Raw genomic sequence first — 26,818 nt, forward strand, 5'->3', positions numbered from 1 at the left:
GTACAATATGAAAAGGAAAAGAAGATCTTTTATTGCTCACAGGGTAATTTTTTCTACAATGCTTTGACAACTGACATGACTCACAATTGAGACTGGACACACTGACTCCCTTAAACAGTTTGGGAAACAAATGACTTAAAGCAAAAAAAGGTAAATGACCCAACCGACAATGACTCAACATAAATTGACTGACTGACTCTGAAGAAGTAGAACCAAAAGCAACATTCTTGGGATGATCAAAGCATTGACCAGGGGTGTCGAGCAAGTATATTCCATTCGCTTCATGGCCACTCCCAATCACCTTCCGAGACTTCAGGTCCTGAAACACACAGTGAGAAGGGAAAAAGGTTACACAACAATTCAATGACTTGGTCAAGCTACTTACAAATAACAAGTTGGTATTCAACTTAGGTACATGAAGAGTGGAAGATAAGAGTAAAGAGTCTGTAGGCTTGACAGTTCCCTTGCCAGAAATAGGGGCAAGAGAACCATCAACTAAGGTGATTTTGTCACGACCAGGATGTAATTCATATGACACAAACAAGGTGGAAAGGTTGGTCATGTGATCAGAAGCACCTGAGTCAATGATCCAAGGGGTCTTGGGATTACCTGAGGTGGATGCACAGTTAGCAGAAGCCCTTATACCTGAGTGAGCAAATGCGGTGGTGGTTGGACTTCCAGAAGAGTTGGATGATGAAGTTACACCTTCAAGTTGGCTGATCATCTTTCCAAACTTTTCATATTCAGCTTTCATGGCTGCCAATTGTGCACTGGCATACTCAACCTCTGTATCTGTACTTGTGGCTGCATGTGCACTTTCTATCTTTCTACTATCATTCTTCTTCTAGAATCTGATAGGAACAAGATTGGAATGCAATTTCCAGTACTTGTCCTTGGTGTGTTTCGGCTTCTTACAATATTCACACACCACTTCCTTCTTTCCTATGCCACTGGGAGCTCCTGTAACCCCTTTGGGTTTAATTCTCATATTTGCAAAATGATCATTGGTACTGACTCCTTGAACCTGCACTTGCCTCCTACTTTCTTCACTACTGACCAAAGCATATGCTTGAGACAATGAAACATCTTCCTTGGATAAGATGTTTTGCTTTGTAATGTCATATTCAGAATTCAGCCCTGTCAAGAACTCAAAGACCCTATTCCTTTCAACCAATTTCCTGTATGTTTCAGCATCCTTAGGGGTATCCCATGTCACAGCCTCTATCAAATCAATCTCTTGCCGTAGAGATTTTAGGGTTGAGAAGTATGTTGCAAGTGACTTCTCCCCCTGTCTTAGATTCTTCACATCACTTCTCAGTTTGTAGGCTCTGGCAACATTCAACTTCTGGGAGTAAGTTTCTGCAACACTATCCCAGATTTCTTTGGCCGAGTTCATCCATAGATAATGCTGACTAATCTGTGGCTGCATTGAGTTCACAAGCCACCCAATCACTGTGTAGTTTTCTTGCACCCATCTTTCATAAGATGGATCATCCTCTGGAGGAGCTTTCTTGCTCCCAGAAATAAAACCCCATTTTCCTTTGCTACAAATATGGATTTTCACTGATTGTGACCAAGCCAAGTAGTTGGTCCCATCAAGCTTAACTGTATTTACAGCCAGCATAGAATCGGTTGGGGTTCTCAAAATCTGTCCATATTCAGCAGCATTCTTGTTTTCAAGGCTTGAGAAACCCATCATGTAAAGGCTCCAATTAGGATTTTTAATAGGTTTCCCAAAGTACTGGGGGTCTTGATGAGTTTAGTTTGAGCTGAATAGGCAACAACAACTAGCTCACAGAATCAGTTCAATCTTGATAACTGTGACAGTCTAGTTCGGTGGTAGTTCTTTCTATACTGTTTCAGCCTTCAAAGGACACCCAGCAAACCTCCAATCACAAGGTATTTCAGGTTCCCAACAGCCGTTGTCCCAAAGAGAGGGAAAAAGGCCACAGTCCTTAAGAGACCTTTTGTCGAACACTCAATGTGCAGTAGTTAACAGCCTACTGTTAACTAGAAGAAACCACTTCAAAGTGTTCAGTATAGGTCCAAGAAGAGGCTGGGATGAAGATGAGACTAGTACCACTTAGTTTAGATCAGTTTCAGCAGCTTGGCAGTCCAATAATCAGCCGAATAGCACTTCCAAAACAACCCAGAAATTTCTGAGTAGAATCAGTCCAACAACAGTGGGCCGAATGGAGGTGAGCTTTGAATGCTTTAACAGTCCTCCCAAACAACAAAAAATAACCCAGCAAAGGACTAAGAAAAAACTTATGGTAAGAGAGTCTCTAGTTTGAACTATAAACCAGGCCGAACACTTGTTCTCTAAGATAACTTCGAAATTCTTTTTCTCTGATTTCAAATCAGGCCAAACAACTTGCTCTCTGATTCTTCCTGGTCACCGAACCCTTCTCCAAGTGTATAGAAACTTGGGCACCCTCCAATGACCTCCAAGAACCAGGCAGATGACTGTAAACTTTCAGCCCTAGAACCTCCTCATGCAGTTGGCTGAATTATAACCACATGAGGGGCACGCCAAGCAATGGCCCGCTCTGATACCAAGTTGAAAAACAGTCCACTTGATGTATGGAACTGTTTGAGATTAGATGCAAACCAGAAAATAAACAAACAAGAGAGGAAGAGAAGAGAGAGCTGGCGGCAACGAGTGTTAGAGAGTAAGAGGTTCGAACATAACCTCTCTCTAACACTCTAAACATCTTATTAATAAGTTAATCTTTGACAAATTACAGAGAGGCCCTTGAGTGGGCAGGAAAATACAAAAAACAGAACATTACAGAGTATGGGCCCAAAATAAGGCCCACAACAGAGAGAAACATAACATAACATGAAATGACAATCTATGGGCCATTCGGCCCATATGGCCCATCTTCTCTACAGATGCGAAGCTTTCTTTTATTTCTTTGACGTCAGTCGATAATCTTTGCATTTCTCCTTCCATGTTGTCAACCCTGTTCTCCATCGCGGACGACCTTGTGCTCGGCATCTTGGCTCTGATACCAACTTGTTAGGTAACTGCCTAATTCAAGGACTTTTCGAGGAAGCCTGCCTCCTAACGAGAGAGAGAGAAAAGAGAGAGAGAGAGAGAGAGAGAGAGAGAGAGAGAGAGAGAGAAAGTGAGTGAGTGAATTCCCAAAATCAATACCTCCTCTTCTGGCTTCCTTTCCTTATTTATAACACTTCCGTTACAATTCTGTTATATCAGCCTCTCCACTTGTCCAGTTTGTTCTAGTGGTTGGCTGTCAGTTACATACTTAAAGGCTGACGTGGCCTTTTCTTGTACACTTGTCCCTCTATTCCCTTTATTTGTGTCTTAACAGGTATACAGATGTTGATTGGGCTGTTCTATATCAGACAGGAGATCAACTACAGGGTATTGTACCTTCCTTGGTGGCAATCTTGTAACTTGGAAGAGCAAGAAACAGACAGTGGTGGCAAGGAGTAGTGCAGAAGCTGAGTACAAAGCTATGGCTCATACCACATGTGAACTAGTATGGTTGAAGGAACTTGCTACAAGAGATGGGGTTCTCGGTTGACAAACCCATGAGACTATACTGTGATAATCAAGTTGTTGTTCACATCTCATGTGAGCTCAGGAAATTAGTGGGCAAATCTCTTTACAAAGGGATTGTCTCGGGGCAGAGTAGATTATATTTGTGACAAGCTGGGACTATATGACATATACTCTCCAGCTTGAGGGGGAGTGTTAGAGTACACAAAACAAGGGTATTTTGGTCATTTGGGTTTATCTATTTGACAGTGAAAGGTCTGTTTTATTTAAGTTTAAGTTATGTGTCCCATCACTTATGAAGGACAATATGGTCTTTCTTGTAACTATGTTATTGGAGATAAATACAAGTGGGTCGACTAGAGAGATGACTGATTTTCCTCTACTGGCCGAACCCTTCTTCTCCTCTTCTTCTTTTTCTTCTTCTTCTCCTTCTTCTCTATTGTAACCTAGGACTAAATAAGGTTTTCACAAATAGCAGCCTGATTATTACAATACAACATTAAGGGCTTCTCATAAGAAATACCCAACTCCTCAAATAATGACTTCAGCCACACCATTAGCCATAGATCTATATTCAGCTTCAACACTAGAACGAGAAACAACACTTTGTTTCTTACTCTTCCAAGAGACAAGGTTAACTCCTACAAAAACACAATATCTAGAGATAGACCTTCTATCATCAACACTCCTAGCCCGATCAGCATCTGTATAAACCTCTATCTTCATGTGATCATTATTCTTGAATAGTATACCTCTACTTGGGCACCTCTTCAAGTATGCTAATATCCTCTCAACTGCAAAGAGGTGAGTAGTTCTAGGAGAGTGCATATACTGGCTGACAACGCTGACTGCATAACTGATATCCAATCGTGTGAGACAAAGATAGAGGAGTTTTCGAACTAACCGTTGGAACATAGCTTTATCTTCAAGTAGCTCTCCATCCTCTGCACTGGTCTTGTGATTTTGTTCAATAGGTGTATCTGCAGGCTTAATACCCAACTTTCCAGTTTCTTCCAATAGATCTAGAACATACTTTCTTTGAGAAACAAAAATCCCATGTTTAGATCTATCTACCTCAATACCCAAGAAGTATCATAGCTCTCCCAGATCTTTCACCTCAAACTCTTGATGAAGGAGTTGTTTAAGAGACTCAATCTCACTGTTTTCATCCCCTGTCACTACAATATCATCCACCATATACAGCAAGCAAAGTCAAGGAAGAGTCCACTCTCTTAATGAACAATGTATGGTCTGACCGGGCCTGTACATAGCCGAATTTTTCAAGGGCTTGTCTGAATCTATCAAACCAAGCTCTGGGGGACTGCTTTAGTCCATACAAGGCTTTATTCAGCTAGCAAACCTTCTATCCTGTCTCTGCATCATAAAATCTAGGAGGTAACTGCATGTAGACTTCTTCCTATAAGTCTCCATTGAGGAAGGCATTTTTAACATCCATTTGGAACAAGGGCCAAGAGTAACTAGCTGCAAGGGATAATAAAACTCTAATAGTGGTCATCTTTGCTACTGGAGCAAAGGTCTCCAAGTAGTCTATACCATAAGTCTGAGTAAATCCCTTTGCAACTAACTGGGCCTTATACCTTTCAATGGAACCATCAGCATTATGTTTCATAGTAAATACCCATCTACATCCAACTAGTTTCTTCCCTTTAGGCTGGTCAACTAGCTCCCAAGTATTATTCCTTAGAAGAGCATCCATTTCAACCTTCATTGCATCTTTTCACTCAGGAACTGACAAGGCTTCCTACACTGTTCTAGGAATAGGAGTATCAGCAATGGATGTGAGAAATGACCTATAAGAGGGGGACAGTCAATCATAGGACAAGAACTGGGAAATACAGTGAGTTGTGGATGTGGTGCAACACCGTTTGCCTTTACAAACTGCAATGGGGCGGTCAAGGTCATCCAAAGGAGGTAAGGGTGCAACAGTGGAAGGTATCTCAGTGGGACTTGGATCTGATAAAGGGACTATGGTACCTAGATCAGGATCCGCAGACTAGGGCTGGCCTGGACTGCCGATGACTGAAATCAACCTACCTCCACCGCCTATAATCGACTCTTAAATCCCGACACCTCTGACAACCCTCCCCATTACATCCCTCATCACTCAATAGAACAGGTAAAGGAACTTCTGATGAGTTAACCTCACTCTCACTACTCTCCCTCTGAGGAGAAACCCTAGGATAATAGGGTACATCCTCAAAGAAAGTAACATCCATAGAGACAAATCTCCTCCCAGAGGTAGGTTCATAGCAACAATAACCATTTTGAGTTTGTGCATAATTGAGAAAAATACATTTGGAGGCCTTGGGATCAAATTTGGAACGATGAGGTCCAAGAATCTGAACAAAGCAAGTGCAATCAAAGGTTTTAAGAGGAACAGTAAACAATTCTTTATCGGGGTATAGAAGGGTAAATGGAGGCTTCATGTCAAGAACCCGTGAAGGAACTCGATTAATGAGATACACTGCTATAAGAATAGCATCTCCCAAAAAACGAATAGGCACATTGGAATTAAACATAATGCTTCTAGCCACCTCCAACATGTGCCTATTCTTCCTCTTAGCAACCCCATTCTGCTATGGTGTATAAGGACAAGTACTCTGGTGAATAATCCCATAACCAAGCAAATAAGAGGCTAATGAGTTGGTAAAGTATTCTTTCACATTATCGGATCTGAAGATTTTGATTTTGACCCCTAAACTGGGTTAAAATCATCTGATGAAAGATTTGAGTCAAAGCAGGAACCTCATATCGAGAACGCATAAGGTAAACCCAAGAAAAACGGGTATAGTCATCAACAAACAACAAGAAATATCTGTATCCCCCCATAGCAGTGATGTGATACGGGCCCCAAACATCGGTATGCACAATATCAAAAGAACTACTACTTCTTTTATTACTCAATGAATAAGATGTTTTACAATGCTTTGCAAGCTCACAACTCTCATATCTCAAATTGGACATCTGAACAAACCCAAATAAATTTGGAAACAAACTCTTCAAAGACCGAAAGGATAAAGGACCCAACCGATTATGCCAAAGCATAACCTGACTAACAGACTGAGAAACAAAAGACTTCCTATCTTCACTATCTTCCCAATGAGAACTCTCTCCAAGCAGATAGATCTCATTCGTCTCATGACTAGTCCCAATCACCTTTGTTGTCTCCAAATCCTAAAAAACACATCGGTCATGGAAAAAAAGTTACTGAACAATTATGATGTTTTGTAATGCTACTGATTAAAAGCAAGTTAGTATTAAGCTTAGGAACATGCAGAACTGAAGATAAAGAAATGGTATTAGACAACTTGATGTCTCTCTTGCCAGAAATGGGAACAAGGGAACCATTAGCAATGGACACTTGATCTCTTCCAGAAGATAAATGATAGGTAGTGAATAGTGATGGCAAGCCAATCATATGGTCAGATGCACCTGAGTCTATTACCCAACAATGTTCAGTGTTACCTGGAGCTGAAGCATGATAAGTTGAGGCCCGAGTACCTGAATGAGCAAAAGCGGATGTGAAAGGAGCTAATGGCGGTTGAGATGATTGAGCTGAATTGCCAACTTCCTTTTCCAATTGAATCAAGGCAGCCTGGACAGCAGCTAGGGTGCCTAGAGGTGTGCCTTTTGTGCCCGATGAGGATGCACAATCAGTATTAACAACCATATTAGCATTACCCTTTTTATTCCTGAGTTTTGTTGGAACTAGATAAGGGTGTAGCTTCCAACTTGTGTCTTTAGTATGATTAGGTTTCTTGCAATGTTCACACACTAGATCCTGCTTGTCTTCTTTATATCCCTCTCCGTATCACCCCCGAACTTAGGTTTAACTGCTGCCAAGGCTGGTGGGAAGGGCTGATGCGGCATCATAACCTTTCTCCTAGTTTCTTCACTATGCACCAAGGAGTAGGCTTGAGATAAGGTCACACTGTCCATTGTTAGTAGATTTTGTCTCACAATATCATAGTTAGGATTCAGACCAGCTAGGAACTCAAAAACCCTATTAGTTTCAACTTGCTTTCTATGAGTTTGTGCATCCTTCTGACTTTCCCACTCAAGTGTTTCTAGGTGGTCAATTTCATGCCACAAAGATTTCAAGGTAGAGAAGTAAATCGAGACTGGTTTCTCTCCTTGCTTAAGATTGTTAATTTCACACTTCAATTCATAAGCCCTAGCAACATTAAGGGGTTGGGAGTAAGTCTCTTTCATGACATCCCAGATTTCCTTGGCTGTTTTTTCCCACAAATAGTTTCGGCTGATATGTGGCTGTATAGAGTTGCACAGCCATGTCATAACCAAATAGTTCTCCTGAACCCATTTGGTATAAGTTTGGTCCTCCTTAGTTGGTTCTTTCACATCTCCCAACAAGTAGCTCAATATTCCTCTACCCCCAATGGCCATCATGGCCGATTGAGCCCATTCTAAGTAGTTTGATCCATCAAACTTCACAATTGTAATCTGAAAGGCATTCTCAGACATGTTACCGGAATTGCTAGTCCCAAAAACATCTTCCCCTTGATTCTTGAACCCCATTCTTGATCAAGAATTAATAAAAAAAACCTTTTTTAACTACTGTAATAGAAAAACAGCACCCAAACAACTGATAACAGCCGGCCTAGGTCTTCCAAAGAACAAGAAAACAAAATTCTGAATGAAACCAGTTCAAAATCTGATCTGAAACCAACAATAGTTCTGAATTTTAGGGTTTTCTCTCAAAACCCTAAAAGAAAAACACAGATTTTCCAGCCGCACCTCTCAGAATAAACCAAGATGATTTTTTTCAAAGTTATTCTCAAGAAAAAGCTTACTTTATGAAAGAAAATCTCTGGCTGCCACCTTCTGTCTGATGCAAAACCCTAATCTTGAGGATCCGAAGCCTTTTCTGATTCTTCTTGACTACTGGAACTCTCCCAGCCTTCTACAATCTTCTTAGTAGCAGCCGCACACTACCAGTAACCTCCAAGAATCAGCCGATCCTCCTTCTTTGTTGAAAAACTTCTAAACCTAGGAGATTCTCATGTAGTCAATCTAATTAGACTAACATAAGAGCTCCTAGGTCAGCACTAATACCAAGTAGTCGATCAAGACTACAATCAGTCTTGAATTCAAAAGAAAAAGAATGAAGAAATTATAGAAGAGAAGAAGAGAGAGGAGAGAAGAGAAGAAGCACACAAAGAGACTTTGAAAAGAGAGGGTTCAGTCTCAACATCAGCCGACCCACTCTTAATATTTATATATGTTGACTAATTGTAAAAGGGCTGAATTGCCCTTATTGCTTACATGGCAAATAAACTAATAATAAAGCTGAAATAACAAATTGAAATAACTACCAACTAGCACTGACATAACTAACAGAAATATGCTGCCATACGAACACAGTGGGGACCACATCAGTGGGGTCCACATCAGTGTTCTCTACATTTCTTATCATATAATAAAAGTTAATTGTTTCCAATCAGAGAAAAAAAAAAAAAAGCCAATATGCTCAAACAAATAGACACTAGTAAAAAGAAAATGAAAAAGAAAAATATGGTGGCATGGGCAGAGGCAGAAGATCTTTTTATGGAATGAAGGATGCCCTTGAGACTTAATCCCTCTTCCTTGGCCATTAAGGAGATTTTATCAATGCAATTAGATAATGGAAAGATCCGTAGTGGGGCATTTATACTTGCAACTGTATCTATGAGATCAACTAAAACCTTCCATACCTGACTGTCCATATCAGCTAAATTGATATAGAACTAAAACCCATAGTATATGGGTTGACTAGATTGGGTCTTGGAGAGTTTAGGGGTTTGTGGGATGGTCCATGGTGCTTAGATGGAGGCTTTAATGTGATTAGATAACCAAATGAAACAAACAATCCCAACCAGATGGTCTCGACCATTATGAGGAAGCTTAATGAGTTTATTGATGGTTGTGAACTAAAAGAGATTCCTTTCCAGCAGACCTTGTTCACTTGGTCCAATTTACAAACCTCCCCTATTTGTTCAAAGTTGATAAATTCATTTTCAATACTGAGTGGGAAGAACATTCGGTAGGGTTGATGTAAGGGCTTTGCCAAGAGTCACTTTTGATCATTGCCTTATTAGAATTGGAATTAAGGCTTTTTTTTTGAGTGGCCCCACGCCTTTTAGGTTTAAAAATATGTGGCTTACACACTTGGACTTTATTCATAGGGTGGAAAAGTGGTGGAATGAAGAAGTGAGGGGAGTACATTGGAAAGGAGTAGGATTCCATACGAAGATACAAAGGCTTAAAAGCAAAATAAACGAGTGGAATAGAGAACAATTTGAAAGAATTAAGGAGAGGAAATTAAGTTTTGACTTCCTAAATTGAACAAATGGATGATAAGGAAGGTTAGAGACTCTTAACTGAAGAGGATAGGAGATCGAAATGGCCCTTGAAGAAGGAATTGGAAGAAACATTTTTTAGGGAAAATATCTATTGGAGGCAAAAATTGAGACACCAATGGATTGAGGGGGATGGCAATACTAAGTTCTTCCATGCAATTGCTAATGGTAGGAGAAGAAAGAACTTTGTGGATAATTTGAAAGTGAATGGAGAAGTATTGAATGATCAAGAGGAGATTGCCAACTACTTTATAAAGCAGTTTATAAATGGTAGGATGATGTTGGAATTAGTGTGGAAGGATTGGATTGGTCAAGATTGGATTCTAAAATAGCAATAATGTTGGAAAAGGATTTTGAGTTGGAAGAAATTAGGGGGGGCGAGGTTGTTTTTCAATGGACAAATCTAAAGCTCCAAGACCAAATGAGTTCACTATGGTTTTTTATCAAGATTGTAGGGAGATTATTAAATCTGATTTTTTGGTCCTTGAGGAGTTTTCTAGGAAACATTTTATTAGTCCTAGGATTAATTCCACTTTTCTAGCTTTGACACCTAAGAAGGGATATGCCATTCAGCCAAGAGATTTTGGACCCATCAACCTAGTGACTAGCATTTATAAAATAGTGACCAAAGTGTTGTCACTAAGATTAAGAACAACCTTGCCCAATTTGATAAGCCAGTCCCAAAGGGCATTTATTCAAGGAAGACATATCATTGATCAAAGCTTAATAGCTAATGAGTGTGTGGAGGATTTCAAGAGAAGGGGACAGAAAGGCTTTGTGTGTAAGTTGGATTTAGAGAAAGCCTATAATATGGTTGATTGGTCTTTCTATTGAAAATTCTGAGAAATTGTGGATTTGGGGAAAGGTGGTGTGCCTAGATTGAAGGTTGTCTAAAACCTTGTCGCTACTCGATTGTAGTCAATGAAGTGGTCAGAGACTTTTTTCTAACTACCCGAGGGTTAAGGCAAGGGGATCTCCTCTCTCTCTTCTTATTATCTTGATAGTTGATGTATTTGGTAGATTTATTTTGAGAACTAATAGGTTGAACCTCTTTAGAGGTTGGAGGGTTGGTAGAGATGGTACTGGAATAACACACCTGCAGTTTGTGGATAATACAATCAATTTTTTCTAAAGGTGGGGATCCTTGGAAGGCAAGGAATTTGAAGTGGGTGGTAAAGTTGTTTGAACACCTCTCTAAGTAGAAGGTAAATTTTGAAAAGAGTTGCATGGCCGGGATAATTTGGGATGAGGAGTTTGTTGAAGCAGCGGAATCTTTAGGTTGTCCTACCACTAGTTGGCTAATGAAATACCTAGGTATGCCCCTAGGAGATAACCCATGTGAAGGAAGGTTTTGGAGCCTAGTTGTAGAAAATTGTGCCAAGAAATTGGCAGTTTGGAAGATAAATTGTGTTTTTTCTGGGAGTTGAATTACTTTGATAAAGTCTACCATAGAAAACCTACCAGTTAACCATCTCATAGTCTTTGGGATGCTGAAAAGGGCGGTGTTGAAATTAGATAAGATTATGAGGGGTTTCTTGTGGGAGCTTGATGAAGGAAGAAATGATCATCTGGTTAGGTGGGAAGTGGTGTGCAAGAGTAAGGAATAGGGGGATTTGGGCATAGGTAATATAGAGAAGAAATATATAGCTTTGTTGGGTAAATGGTTGTGGAGATGGTCATTGGAGAGGGAGAGGCTCTAGCATGGTGGTGCAAGTATTATTCATGGACAAACAAGTAATGGTTGGGATGCTGGTGTATCTCAGTAGGCTATTTTGAATTCTCCTTGGAAGGTTATAAATGGAATTCTTCCTCAATTTCTAAGCATTATCAAGTATGGTGTTTGTACTAGAGATAAGGTTCTTTTTTTGGGAAGACATTTCAGCTGGTAATTCCATCCTAAAGGACCTTTTTCTTTCTACTCCCTCTCTATGTTTAAAAATGAACCCATCCAAAGCTTTGCTTCTATTTCTCAATCGTCTGGTGTTAGCTGGAACTTGGGCTTTAGAAGAGACTTGAGAGACCATGAGTTTGATTAGGCTGCCTTGCTCTTAAAATCTCTTGATTTTGTTTTATAGATCCTTTTAAATCAGACAATTGAGTTTGGACTCCTCACCCATAGGGCCTTTTCTCTTATGCTTCTTTTTTACCTAATTTCTTCTTTGTCCTTATCCCTCATCCTTTCCACTGCAATGAAATTTGGTCCAAATCCATCCCTCCCCATGTGGGAGACCTTTGCTGGGAAGTCCCTTATGGGAAACTAAACACTTTGGATAACTTGCAAAAGAGAATAGCTACACTAAGTATTTCCCCAAAGTGGTGTATCCTCTACAAAGCTAATGGAGAAAGTTTTTACCACTTACTAATCTCCTGCCCTTTTTGTTGTAGGCTTTTGGGAAAAGCTTTTTATTTGGACGCAAGTGTAGGGGTGAAAATGGACTGGATGATGATCCAATCCTATTTTGTCGGATTCGGATATCCCCCTATTGGGTTTTCAGATCGGATCAAATAGAATAATGGGATCCAATTAAAAATCGGATTGAACTTGAATATTATTTATTTATTTATAAAAATGTTTATATTGCATTTTTGTAATTTTTGTATTATTTATTTTTTTATAAAAAGGCATGTATATATATGATAGAAATAGTTGAAAAAATGCTTATATTTTTTTGTTTTTCTTTATATAGACTATTATTCTTTTCCTTTTAATAATTTGTTAAATTTTATAGAAATCAAATCAGATTGGATCAAATTCAGATATCTGACATCCTTAATGAATTCAAATTCGAATTGACCTTTGTGAGATTCAATCAGATCATTGGATTGGATCGGATAATAAGATTTATCTTACCGAATATACCCTGATTCCAATCCAATCTGATCCATTGACATCCTTGTGCAAGTGGATTGTGCCTTTGCAAATTGGTAGTCTATTTGACCCTACAACCTTTAGTTGGTCTAAGATAAGAGGTAAAATCTTATGGAAATGTGATAGGACTGCCTTGGTTGGGATAGTTTGGGATGATAAAGTGCTAAAATTTTCAAGGATAAGGAAAGGGATGAGGTTGTTGGTTGGGAATGTATAGTTAATAGAGCTATACATTAGTCTAAAACTTTGGACTTATTCTCACAGTTTTCCTTTGATGACATTTGGAGTAATTGGGAATTGGCAGCAAAAAGCTCTATTTGTAAGACCAAACCAAGCATGTTTGTAGTTTGGAGGCCCCCCGAAGAAGGTTTTATCAAATTAAATTTTGATGGCAGTAGTCTAGGTAATCCTGGGCCATCTAGAATTGGAGGAGTCTTCGAGAAGATAGAAGGTCATATTCTTGCTTTATTCTTTGGTCCTACCAGAGTGGGGGATTCTGAAAATGCAGAGTTCCAAGCAATGTTACAAGGAGTACAAAGTGGGGGGTTCCTTCAGCCATATTGGACAAGGAGTACAGGCAGATTTTTACAGCTCATATTGGGCAAGAAACCTAAGGTAGATGGCATGCAGCATAGTCTTTCATCTTTATAAGTTATAACTCATATTGAAAATATATTCAAGTTATTCTGTTTGAAGAACTAATTAAAACTTGTTAATAGGATACTTGTGCATTAGTAAATACTAGTAACAGACAATAAAGAATTATAATGTGAACTATAAAAAGATTACAGTTTAATAAAAATTCCAAATATGTGTCTAAGTCAAGCAAGGTCTCTTCTAGATCATTTTACTTTTTACTTATTTATTAATGCATAAGTGCATAAATTATCAAATATATCTATCAAAATGTACCCTGATGAATGAAACTGCAGGACATTAATCTATATCAAGTAACACCTTGAGTTATAATCCAGAAGAAGCATAGAATAGGCATGTCCTAGGAAAGTAAGTTTTGATTTACATATAATCAATGACATTGGAGTTATGTTATAAGAAGAACAATCATACTAGGTGGCTTGTTTGGAGGCTCTGAGGCAATATGAAATTTCCGATAATTCCGAAGAATTTCACAAATTTCAGCAGGCCGCAACCATCGATTTTGTGCTTCCAGTAGTATTTGCTCAATATCTATACATGAAAAACAAGACAATCACGAAAGCATTCATAAGATATCTCTACAAGTAGGTCATAACCTAATGCAAGGACCTATCAATGTATAGAACTTTAAGTTAAAACTAGAAGGTTTAAATGTAATGCATATCTCATCTGTTAAGAAACAACCTAGGATTGTTAGAGAAAGATTCAGCTGATTGACATTCAAAATCTAAGACAAAACCAGCAGTTAGTTACTTTCTGAAACTTTATTAGTACCACAAGAGTCAACTCATCAAATACTGCAACATTGTAAGAAAAAATATCTGATTACGAAAAAGAGCTTAAAAGATAGAAACAAAACTAAATGACAAGGTGCCTACAAAAGATAGCTTACAACAGCAATTTGAGAGATCAAATAAGCACAAGGCAATTCTTAGAATATTGGGGCCCTGTCAACTCCTCAGAAGAGCTTCCAAAGTGGTGTGGCTGTTCTTTCTCTTTGAGCTCATGCTACAGGCTGATCTCATCTCACCCAAGCGTGACTGTTCATTGGGCTTGGTTTTGGAAAGCTCAGGCTCCACCTAAAGTGGTTTTCTTATTGTGAACAATAGCTAGGGACAAGGTGTTGACTATGGATCGTCTTTTGAATAGAGGCATGCCCATTGAGAATTCCTGCAGGTTTTGGAGTTTGAGTCCAGAAATTGTCGCCCAGCTTTTTATTTATTGCACTTTCACTCACTCAGTCTGGGTCCATTTCCTAAAGCTTTTTAATACAAGCTGGGTGACACCCCCTGATGTTCCTTTAGCTTCCTTAAAGCTGGGTTTTCAGTGAGAGGGAAGATACTTCCACTTGAACTATGCTGAGGGGTGTGGAAGGAGGGGAACAGTCAAGTTTTTGAAGATAAGACTGCTCCTTTTGAAGCAGTGTTCAGCAAGATAGAGTGGATGATGGTCTTGTGGGTGCGGATTTTGAAGCTATTTTCAGGTATACCTTTAGCAGATTTTTTGAATAGATGGAGTTCTTTAATTTTTTATACAGTTTCATAGAATGTATAGTTGGGGTTTCTTGGTATACTTGTAAAGATCTTTTTGTATATGCTTTTGTGGGCAGCTTGCCCTCCTCATTAATGAATATATATGTTAACTTGCTTATCAGAAAAATAAAAAATAAAAAAATAACTTCCGTCCAGAATCATCAATAGTCTCTTCAAAGCCACAATAGCAGATGGATAGGATTGATATCCTCTTTTCCACTGCAGATATAGAATCAGAGTAAATCATTCCTTCCAATATGAAGGAAAACTAGTATTTTATACATGGTATCAGGCTTAATTGTTAACACCTTAGACAAAGATTGATACATTCTGAATAAATATCAAACAAGACTACCCAGGCAATTTCTTGCACCTTCTTTTACCCTTTTTTTGGCTATTTAGGCTCGCTTCTGGGGACCATTGCTTGGTGGAATGGTATAATCTCAAGCTGACAAGCATGATACTGTAATTTTCTGAGAGCAGTCGCTTCATGCAAAATTCCAGAGATTACGTCCATGACTCTTTTACCCAAAATAAAAGGTCATGACTCCACAGAAAGGTGATTTTGAGCCATTTGGTAATAGACAAGAGGGACAAAATAGGTTGATTGTTCTGACGTCCAAGAGAATTATCTTCAAGCAAACCATCCAACAGCCTTGTGCTTACTGGTTCTTTGGTTCACCACATTTCCAAGTTCCAACCAAGTGTAGAATCATAAATCTCAATATCTTCCATATTTTCCTTTCGCTTCTGGAAGAACTATACTACTCCCCTTGCCACTTTCATTGTCATTTTGCATTGCGAAATGAGATGAGTAGACTTTACAATTGTGCATGTACTGGTCACTTTCATAATGTAAGATGATTGCCTATCTCTCTTTTTCCTCCCCAGCCAATTCCTCTTTCACAACGTTCCATGTCCCCACAGATGCTTTCCACAGTTCTAATTGATTCTTCCTTATCGCATAGTAGAAGTTCCATGGCAAAGATCCGTGAAGATCACTAATTTCATTACTAATCATTTCACAATATACAGAGTGTTCCCTAAGCATAACATAAAGCGTTTCCCGTGAATTCGAATCTATAACGCGTGAAAATAACATCAATTCAACTATAAGCTAAATATATCCATACTTAATGCTTAACCAGCCAGTTGTATTAGAACATTCATAAAAACAAGGAATTCAACAAAATAAAACTCGAATTCAACAAAAAACCTGCAAAATTAACGCAGAGTTCTCACCTAATTGGTTGCTCAGACTGTATCGCCTAGTCTCCGCCATGAACGAACTTTTCAGCAAGCTATTGAGCTCGATTTCAGCACCCTACTAAAATCCTCATCATCAAACTCGAACCGAGAATTCGCTTATGCACATGAGAAATTGACGAGAACTGATTCTTCAAATTCGACTTACAAGTCAATACGATCGCATCAGACCATATAATAAAGCATCTGGAAACTCGAATTACTCGAAAAAAAATAAAAAATGTTAGAATAGGAATAAAGAAAGAAGGCGAGACGGAACCCACCTAAAGTGAGTGCCTCGGTCTGGGTCAGCCGCCGATATGGACTTGAGGGTTAAAACAAGAGAAGATGAATGCTAATCAAATCATACTCTTGCAATTAGGATTGGAAATCTACTTTAAGCAACGCTCACGCTCAGTTCTCTAATTGTCATTTATCAAACATCTCTATGTGAGCACGTGTATGGTTCTTTCGGAAGGGGTGATTATAGTGCTACTTGCTTGCTAAACATTAATATGGATATGGTAGCGAAAATAAATAGATACCGGAAAAGTTTAATCAATCAACGGGTACATACGAGGCGCTGTCAAAATTCACCGGTGACGGGGAGGGATTTGATTGGCCAAAGCTTTTCGGTTTCATATCTTCCGGCATCAGAGATTTACCAAAAGAAAAGTAAACGCATTGATAAAAGCGCGTACGGAAATGGGTAGGACGGCAAATGGATCGAATCGAATCGAATCGGGATAATTGAGATTCGAATGGATTGTGGATTTGAGATCGCACATCGATATCGTGAATAAAATAATCAAAATCTTCAAATGCTAGTACGTGGTACTGTAGAGTGTAGACTTTATGCTATCAAGACGAACGAAGCGTGACTACACAACATTATCCAAAAAGAATTTAAAATGGCTTCACTTCGAAAATTGTATTTTGTACATAAGATTGTAGTTTGTATATCGTGAATAAAAGGAATTGGGCATATGATGGATTTAAAATTTAAGACAATTCCATTGTTAGTTACGGACCATATGGTATAAATTTTTATACAGATATATTTTCAATGGATATGGGGGTGGATCCGTGGTTGATCAAATTATAAACGGATGGAGTTCGGGTCAGCCTTAATCTGATGGATCTTAATTTGCATCTATGGAATCACGTGCGTTAGAGCTTGAACCATCAATTACCAAAGTTTGACCAGTCCGATGGATGTCAGTAGTAGAGTCGTGATCGAGTGAAGTTGTCATAATAATATAATATATCAATACTGCTTCTTAAATCTAACGGCCGAGATCTCGTGCCTAGCAATTGGAACCTGTGCGCGCTTTGTTTGCAGATTGCACCTCTACTTGGAATCCTTTTGTTTGGATATCAATCGAGTAGATGATTCCCGGTGAGACCGGCTTCAGTCGGGGCAAATCCATACCTTGCATTGGAAATATCTCCCCATGAAATAAAGTATGCAAGTATGGAGATATTCTCAATGCAAAGCAATAAAGGTTGCCCGAACAGAGTTTGCCCTGACTGAAGCCAAACTCATTCCCAGTGGCATGTGAATTTGGAAACAAGAGTTCCACTATGATATGGAAAAGATATTAATATATGAAAAACTTCTGACCAGTCAATGGAAATCATAAACGTGGTAGCCAATCAGGTGTTGTTTATCAAAATTAATGGGTGGGTTTTGATTGATCAAAACTCTTCCCATACCATATCTTTTCCACATCATAGATTTTCCCTGAAAACAATCCTTTTTTTTCTTGAAAATTGGTAGGGTCCCGACATTAGGGCTTTTTTTTTCAGAATAAACCGTTATGGTACATCCCTCTATGAGTTGTAGAGATGGGGATTAGAAAGATTATTTCCTTGGCTCGGTTTGGGAAGAGTACAACTCTTTACCAAAATGGAGAATATTTCCGTGAGTACCTTGAATGATGATGGAGGGTATCCAGTGATTGTGTGCACAACTCTTTACCAAAATAACATTGTCAGTGTCAGGGTTCTTCAAGCTTCCTGATGGGCTCCTGTTTGGATCTGAATACCAATGTTCCAGTGGAAAAATTGTGATCCCTCTAGAGGTGATGCTGAAAAGGATTTGAACTTCAATATGACAAACTAAAACTTGTGATTTCCCCAAAGACCATGCAGTAGAGGATCTGAGTTCTAATATACATTCATAAAATCTACCCTTGATTTTTTATATCTTTACCTTGTGCGCTGTGCTGTTGTTCTATAAACTAAAAAACAGTTAGTCAAGTCTGATACCCAAGTCTTTTCTTCCAAAATCAACAACTGAAGATGTTGATTATATTGTAAATGTACCTTATAATGGTTAACTGATGAAGGGATGCTTAATTTGAAGTACCTCATTAGGTGAAATGACAGCATTATAGTTGCACCTTAAGAAAATACACCAGGGTCCATCCTGAGGATCCAATGTTTGTGTTCATTCTACTTTAAGGACTATCTTCATGAACTCATACACGAAGTAACTTATAGCAGCTGATGGTAGGACCTGAAAAATGATGAGGAATAAGAGTAAGATGAGACGACAACAGGCTTGAACCAGGAAAGATAAATTTAACATCACCATAATTCAAGATTGAGCAGTGCTAGCCATATGGTTGGTCAAACATGTCCTTGAATACAGATGATTGACACTGTGGATCTGGTGTATCATGCCAGACCCAGTATGATGGTGTCCAACTACCATCACTCCATGGATGGGACAACTGCAACCTTGGTTATACTGACACAATTGTCATGATAAAAAAGAAAAAAAAAATACATACATGCATACATAAATATAAATATATAGGGCAAAACAGGATTATTATCGTTGGCCCCCATACAGTTGGGATAAAGCTTGGATGATGATGATGATATATATTGATCACTTAATGAATGTCATAAATATAATTTGGAGAAGAGAGAAGCTCTAAGAGTGGGCTTCTAAATCTGCAATTATAAAATAAATAACTAGACATGTGAATGAGTCAGGTTCAGTAACGCATTTGACTCAACCAAGACTAATATATACTAATATTTCAATGCAGAAATGTCAACAGGTTGGGTTTAGCATTGATCAACCACAAACTAGAACCTGATTAAGGCTGAGAGTTTACCACTTAACCCAACCTACTAACAACCGTATAAATGACTGCAACCTACCAAACATGCATGAACCACATAAAGCTCCAAGATAGCAATACTCCTTAGCAAGGTTTCAAATTACCACAACATATCGGTCTGTATCATATGACACGTAATGATCTTCAGGGGACATTTTTGGTGCAGAAAATCTCCTCAAGGACCCTGTTTGATAAAGAATATGAAACCCCGTATATGTTGTCCTGGATCAAAGTAAACGGAATATAGTTTGTATGTGGTTGGGGGAGGAGAGAAAATAGGAAACTGGATTAGTCACTAAATGACAAGCAGATTGAAACTAGACTCTCTAATGCAACAAGATGGGCCTATTCCAATGTGAACTTATGTCCAAACACATGTAAAGACCCTATGTTAGAGCCCAAGGAAGAAGCCTATTCTAGTCATTTTGCAGCTCAATCCATGGTACACAGGACCCTTAACCCACAGACTGAAAACAGGCAATTACCTAATGTTGGTCCCAGCTATCTGCGGTCTTGGGAGGGTAAGACTGGATACAGACCTAATCCCCTTTTTTTGCAAACAATGGCGCCAACTAGACTCAAACCTGCGTTCTCACACTTGTCATCCCAAGATTTTATCATTACACCAAGCAATAAGAATATTCCAAATAAGATGCATGAGAAGTAAGATCAATCAGAGAATATTCTAGATGTTTAAAGGAGATGTACCCCATTATTTCCTTTTTAGTGAATGAATATTATGATATTTAAGCTATGCAACTCCGTTGTGGTTTGAGAAGTGAGACTATTATCCTGGTGGAAAGACTCCACCTTTTTCTCTTAGTGGGATTCTAACCAAAAGATTGGAACCTAGTAATGAAACTTTATTGGTTATCTTCCTCTTTATCCTTCACTTCTCTAGCTCCTTTCCTTTACCCTTTGGTGTTTTAGTTCTTACCATTTTGGTAAAACCATCATTAAAGGCATCTTTTGAGCTTAAAGCTCAGCAACTTGAACAGAAAAAATGCCATGAAGTTCATGCCCAATTTACAACCTCGCCTTACACCTTGCACCAGCATCACCCTCCCAAACCTCTAATATAAGGTTCTACAATCTTATACATTTTATTTCTTAGAAGCATAACATAAAATAATATCTTGACCAAAAGCATAGGGCTTAATATGTGGAAGAACATTTATATGGTAATGCAGAACCTCCCATTTGCTTTTCCATCAATCTGGTTTGGGTGCATGCACAGATTGTGCATGATTATTCTCTTGTGGGAATTTGGACTGATCTAGCTACCAAGGTGTGGAAGGAGATCAGAAATTTAAAAGTCCTGATTCAGGTACTTATCACATCTTACTAATGAATATCTTGAGTGTCTCTTCAGGAGATCTTGATGTCTAGATCCTAAGACCAAATCAAAAGGAAAAGAAATGATCATAAACCAAAACCGTCTTTGCCCAATAAATTGCACTTATATGGCATATTTACATTCTTGATTGCACCTAGTTATAGACACTCCACAGCGCCCTAATATAATAACTCAGAGAATGAGATAACTGAGAGATCTTTGTTAATATACCTGCAATAAGCTGGGAATGAGTCCTGCATATAATGCAGGAACACCTCCTTGCTCAACTATCTTCACACAAGTAGCCAATGCACTCAATTTTGTTGCCTGAACCTGCATTTGGAGTTGTCTCCTCACAACTTCAAATGGATATGTAGCAGCTTCAGCACAGGCACCAGCAACAGCCCCATACAACAAGGTTCTAACAGGACCCAACTCCAGCTGATCCAAAGCATTCAGTTCCTGGCCTTGTTGGTTCATGTGCTGAATTCTCTTCCTTCCTTCTGGTGAATGTAGATAAGCTGACTTCAATATATCATACACACCATAAAAGACTGCACCTGAAGGTGCCATGCTTGCGATAGATGGTACTAAGCCCTTATAGAGGGAAAAGAATCCTTCAGTTTGGATCATATGGCGAAAAGCACCAATTACTCCACCCAAGGCTTCTCCACCAGGAGCTACCATCTTTGTTCGGATCTGAAATTTCAAAATTGCAAGTTCAACTTTATGTGAAAAAAATAAGAAAGAAGATCAGTAGAAAAAAGCAGTTCAATAGCAACAAACTACTCTACTACTCTAGAAAGAGATTACAAACAGCTAGGCCACAAATTAGCAATCAAGAAGAAGAGAGTGAAAAAGAAAAGAATAAAAAGGCAGGAACAATACAATTGTTAAGATGAAAAAGAGACGACTAACCTATAACCTCAAAAAGCCTGAAAAATGATGAAGAGAATCAAGAAAGAAGAAAAGAAAGTAACAAGTCTGATTCTATATCTGGAATTCTGAAGATACTCTATAGAATAGAATAATACCAATTATTTCTTTGAGGAAGACAAACATGCCAATTATCCTTTTGGGCTAATGCTGAACATAGGAAACTAGGATTAGTGAATTTTTTTGCGGTTCCCATTTTTAAACATTTTTTAAGCTCTAATTTCAATCAACCAACTTTCACTAGCTTCCTACAAAGTACAAACCTTCAAATCTAACATTGCCATGACAAGTAATATGCCAATTGCCTAAAATAGTTCATATGATTCCATAAACAGAAAACATGACTAGAGGCTGATTTCCTTTCAGAAGAGATCCTTACACTACACCCACCTTAATGCAGAAAAAAGATATTACTGATAAAATTATCATAGCAATAATGTTCAAATTATGGAAATTGGTTAACAACACATTTCCCTCTACTGCAAAACTGACTTGTATGAAGGACCAGGAGACACAATTAGATGAACTACATACAGCTCTAGTAAATCTCCTGGAGAAGACCCATCATAATGGTTAGGAGCCCTGCCCTCCATGTATCCCATGCACAAGACAAGAGATCTTCTACATGTCCTTCCTGTCTTAGTGCTCCTGTCAGTCTTATAGGTGGGCTATATGTTCAACTTCATAGGAAAACATGAAGGACATTGATGGTTCTTGGTACAAGCTTAAATGAAACTGACTACAGTGAATTATGTGAACAAAGTGAAAATTTCTGCATACCGTGTCCAAAGGTAAGCAGAGCAGAGTAGCAGTGATGCCAGCTGCAGCACCAGCAAGGAACCTCTCAAAATTTGTGGTTTCCTCATTCCCAGACATTTTAAGCAGTTGTTTTCTGTATGTATCATAAGCATAGAAGTTTACTGCCTTAAATGGAGCTGTACGAAGAATATTGACAAAATTTCCCTTCCAAAAGCCTTTCAAGCCTTGAGAAGCTGCAATTATCTTGATAAGCTCAAATAAATTCCTTTGTTCACCTCGAACTATGTATTCCAGCTTTAATCTTTCAAGTGGAGCAACAAAAGTTCTGAAATAACCAAAAAAAAAAAATCGAATGAGGATGGAAATGCAAAATGTGAAAAGGGAGAAGATAGTTTATAGGAAAGGAAACAAGTAGGATAGCCACTTCACAAGATGAAATACAAGAAGGACCCAATATCCACAAAAAACATATATTGGTTTTCTAAAAAACCATTTTTTTATGAAACAGGTATTCCAAACAGATTCCAAAATAAAAAGTAAGTAATGGTTTGTTTGATATGTAAGAAAAACAATTCTTCCATAGAGTATTCAAAAAAAAAAGAAAAATTAATTGATTCATAAATAAATTTGGTGAAGGTAAATCAAGTTAATCAAGAAGAGGGCCCTGTTATGGAGTAAGGGCTGATCAGTGAAAGCATAACTTAGCTAGTTAGCTGAGGGAGAGGGAAGAGTAAAGTAAGGGAGAAAAAATAAATAAACACAATTTAGTCATAACTTTGTTTTACAGTATTTAGCACGACGTAACTATATGAACCTTATTTGAACTATTTACGATGCAAATCATGTTCTACCAATCCACTCTACAGTCTTTGCTTAAAGCTCGCAAACCTCAAATTATCACTTGATGCTTAGGTCACATCCTTCTTTGCCTACCTCCTATCTTGTAGAGCAGCATAAGTCAGCAACTTTTTCATTGCAGCTATTACCAGTTATTGATCTAAATGACCGGTCTGTGGAAGCCATTTTGACAAAATTCATAGAGTTGAACAAGACGATAGAGTAAACTGACATCTAAACTTCAATTCATGCTTAAATAAGTTGGGAATACCAGGTTAATTTGAAAAAAAAAAAAAAAACAGATCCCCTATACAAATACCAAATAATTTGCAATCGGTGCCAAGAGAATATGTCAAAGAAAGAACAACAAAAGCAAATGTTCTTAGTCCCAGAAAAAGGACAAAAAACAGAAGAAATCAATAAGAGAGAATACAAGGCCACCGTACAAGCACTAGACAAAAGCGACAAAACAACTGCTTTGGCGGGGGGAGGGTTAAGGGAGGGGGATGGGCTACCCCCGTTGTGTAGCCCCATGAGAAAGAAAAGGATCTTAGCTCTTGAATAAATGGCTGAGACTTCAAAATAGGTTGCTACAGAAAGGAAATTAGCTAGGCCATTTCGGCTTAATTTGGAAGCAATACAAATGCAAATATGTACAAAGTAAATACATACAAAATAATATAAAATATAAGGTTTTGCACTCTACATGTTTTGTACTCCTTCTAAACTCAGCCTCTATAAAGTTCTCTCTCATCCAGACTCATTCTTCTGACAGTGTTCACTTGTCCCTACATCAGAATCTTCAGATACTAATCTAATCCCTTCTACTTCCAGTAACTGGACTGATATGGCCAGCTATTCGTTTTATGGCACCCTCACGTCCAATTTCCATCCTCACGACACGGAAATAATTTAATATCGAATTTAAGCAAACCATAGATTTTATTGCCAGTTGCCACATATGATAAGCAGAGGTGGAAAAAACATAAGCATGATTTGCATAACCTGAATGATGACCATAGACATTCTCTAACATAGCAAAACCATGAAGGAATACAGACGATTTCTACCTCTTAGGAATAAAAAATACAATAATTTAGATTAAAAGAACAAACCTTGAAACCATTGCAGCAACTGCTCCAGCCCAGAGATGCTTCGTGGTGTTCATTGCACCTGCTCCCTGTAGCATACCCTTCTCTTCCTTACTCTCCTCAAAGGCCACCGCCTCCTCCGAAATCTTCTCCCCATTTTGAGCCAGAAACACATTCGTCTCTTGAACATATCCATCAGTCCCCTTAATAGACAAGCTCACTGACAAAAAACCATTACTGACTACCCCGTACTCTCTCTTTTCTGGTCGGAATAACCGAAAAACAACGGGTTTCCGACAACAAACCAAAGAAGAACAAGAAGAAGATGTTGAACTCGAAAGCGCAAATAAAGAATTCTTGGATGAAATCAAAGAAACAAAAGAAGCTGGAACAGTTGATTCGAGAAATAACCCTCCGCCAACGAAGAAAATCGAATTCGAGTCCTTCAAAGCTGGAACTTCAGGTAATTGAGATGCAACAGAATCCCTAAACCAGAGTTCCAATCCCAGCATTGTAACAATGTGAAAGAAAAATCCAGAAAACCAATAGATATACAAAAGGAAGTCGAGTTTTTCTTTGGAGATTGGATTCCTAGGGTTTCTTGGGCTTCCGACATTAGTTTATCAGAAGAATGAAGCTTGATCGGTACGAGAGAATCGAATAAAATTGGGACGTCGAGAATGACAGCAAGAACAAGAAGCAAGGGGATTCTGCTTTGGTTCCATTGCCGCACGCTTGAGTTCTTTCTTGTTCCACTTGAACTCGCTTTTTCCGTTTCTTTTGCGGTTTTCTTATTTTTTTTAAACGCGGCTTGCCCTTTTTCAACTTTCAACTTCCAATGGGCATGCTGGCAAAAAGCGGATAATACCGTGACGGCATCTGCTCCTCACAAATGGGCGCTTCGCAGGAATATTCACCATGCATTGGGAACATCTCTCGTAAATAATAATTAATAAATACGAGAAATATTCCCAATGTATGATAGAATGTGCGTCTAGGCGCCTGTGAGGCGACAGATGTGAGGAGCATATTCGGTCTCGAATGCCCTAAGTGCAAAGTTTTCTATAAACACGGATGCGAGCATGCTCGCAACGCCGTGTAAGCTCTAATTACGGAACTAGAGCTGTAATGTGGGCCGGATCGGCACGGCACAGTTGCTACAGTTCCGTGTCAGGCCTAGGCTGCGGAGGGAACCAGACCTTTAAGCACGGCCCAGAGGTTTGGCACGCAAGCACGGTATGAATGCCGCTGCCGCATGCGAGAATATAGACGTTGGAATGGCCGAACGGAGCTACCAGTTATATTTGTCTTTTTTAGGGATATTTTGGCTGAAATACCACTAATTGATATAGGCAATTAATGGCAAGAATTAAAGTATCGAAATCGGATATTGTATCAAACAATTTGGATACAGATATGGGTATGTTTTAGAAATGTATAGATACAGATGAAAAGTATGGAAATGCATGGATACACTAGGAAAATACATATAAATTCTACAAATACATTAACAATACTAAATTTAAGACTAAAATAGTCGCAAATAATATATAAATACATAAAGATGTATCTCTTAGTGGTATATATATGAAAAATATATTACAATTAATATACTAGGATGTGTAGATAATATATAATTTTATTTATAATGCATCAATCAAGAGTCCAAAATACTAAATATATGCACCTATAATATTTTAATTATTATATCAATTATTTTTTATTTTAATTTTTAATTTTTTTAATATTAACAAAAAATAAATAAATATTAAATTCTCAAATGTAAATTAAAATATCAATTAATAATTTATAAAAATATAATGTTAACTTAATGTATATCAAATTTGTTAAAATTTCTAAGATAAATATGGTATACAAATTCGTAATTTTTAATTACTAAAATAATTATTCCATTATTAATATTTTTATTTCTATAAATTATATGAAATAAAAATTCATTTTTTGAAATAAATGTAGATTAGTGGATTTTATTTATATGAATTTCTTGATATTAAAAACCATCTTTTTATATAAATATGGATTTGATAGATTGTTTGTTCTATTAGTTTCTAAAATACTACTTTGCATGTGTTTTTTTTTTGTTTAATATAAATATATGATAATAAAATATATTTTATTTCATTTACTACCACAAGATGAAGTGTGGTCCAATGGTTCAAAAATATGTCGAAAGGCTAACATGCTTGTGACTTGGGTTTAATCCATATTGCATTTTTTTGTTGAGAAATGATATGTGGTGTATCGTGCGTATTGGAACATATCAATGTGTATCGGCTGATACACATCCGTATCCTTTCGATATCTACGATTTACGGGATACACTTTTATTTTTAACATATCCCATAAGCTGACACTAATACAATACTGTATCGGATGTATCATATCGATATTTAAATTCTTGCTAGGGGTATATATGTATTTTGGATCATGGGGAGAAAAAAATGGCTTTAATGCCTCGTAACAACTATATAACAACTAATTAAAAGAGGTACTCC

At 38.0% G+C, this 26,818-nt stretch overlaps 2 protein-coding genes across 7 annotated transcripts in view; both read right to left on the reverse strand.

Annotated features, from left to right (window-relative positions):
• Window positions 1-17,688, reverse strand: part of LOC104605988 (calmodulin-binding transcription activator 3-like) — a 73,621-nt gene extending 55,933 nt beyond the window's left edge. The window contains exons 1-3 of one of the 5 annotated variants that reach the window (XR_016078627.1): window positions 16,491-17,688; window positions 16,204-16,358; window positions 13,841-13,960 (exon numbers count right to left, since the gene is read on the reverse strand). Coding sequence is in view for 2 of the 5 variants with exons in the window: in XM_010270969.3 (XP_010269271.1) it covers window positions 13,841-13,960; window positions 16,204-16,243 (160 nt within the window). In the remaining 3 variants the exon portion in view is untranslated. The other 4 variants (XR_016078626.1, XM_010270969.3, XM_010270968.3 and 1 more) reach the window with 4 other exon arrangements.
• Window positions 17,689-18,323: 635 nt separating this feature from the next.
• LOC104605987 (putative mitochondrial adenine nucleotide transporter BTL3) lies at window positions 18,324-25,102 on the reverse strand. 2 transcript variants are annotated; one of them, XM_088891594.1, is made up of 5 exons: window positions 24,327-25,102; window positions 22,396-22,699; window positions 20,911-21,378; window positions 19,448-19,565; window positions 18,324-18,727 (listed from the first exon to the last, which is right to left on the reverse strand). In XM_088891594.1, the coding sequence occupies exons 1-4, from the start codon at window positions 24,812-24,814 to the stop codon at window positions 19,488-19,490; spliced, it is 1,338 nt and encodes a 445-aa protein (XP_088747720.1). In that variant the 5' UTR covers window positions 24,815-25,102; the 3' UTR covers window positions 18,324-18,727; window positions 19,448-19,487. The 2 variants fall into 2 exon arrangements, with proteins under 2 accessions (XP_088747720.1, XP_010269268.1); XM_010270966.2 differs by lacking the exon at window positions 19,448-19,565.
• Between the last annotated feature and the right edge of the window lie 1,716 nt (window positions 25,103-26,818).

Source organism: Nelumbo nucifera, chromosome 1 (genome assembly GCF_055504915.1).
Source record: "Nelumbo nucifera cultivar China Antique chromosome 1, China Antique-T2T, whole genome shotgun sequence".
Classification (NCBI taxonomy): Eukaryota; Viridiplantae; Streptophyta; class Magnoliopsida; order Proteales; family Nelumbonaceae; genus Nelumbo; species Nelumbo nucifera.

Excerpts from the sequence above, each read along its gene's own strand:
- LOC104605987 (XM_088891594.1), bottom strand. The coding sequence starts at position 24,814 with ATGCTGGGATTGGAACTCTGGTTTAGGGATTCTGTTGCATCTCAATTA. Across the intron at positions 21,379-22,395 it reads TCTGCTTACCTTTGGACACG|ATCCGAACAAAGATGGTAGC; the intron begins GTATGCAGAAAT and ends TTGAAATTTCAG. Across the intron at positions 19,566-20,910 it reads TCATTCCCAGCTTATTGCAG|GACAACATATACGGGGTTTC; the intron begins GTATATTAACAA and ends ACTTTGATCCAG.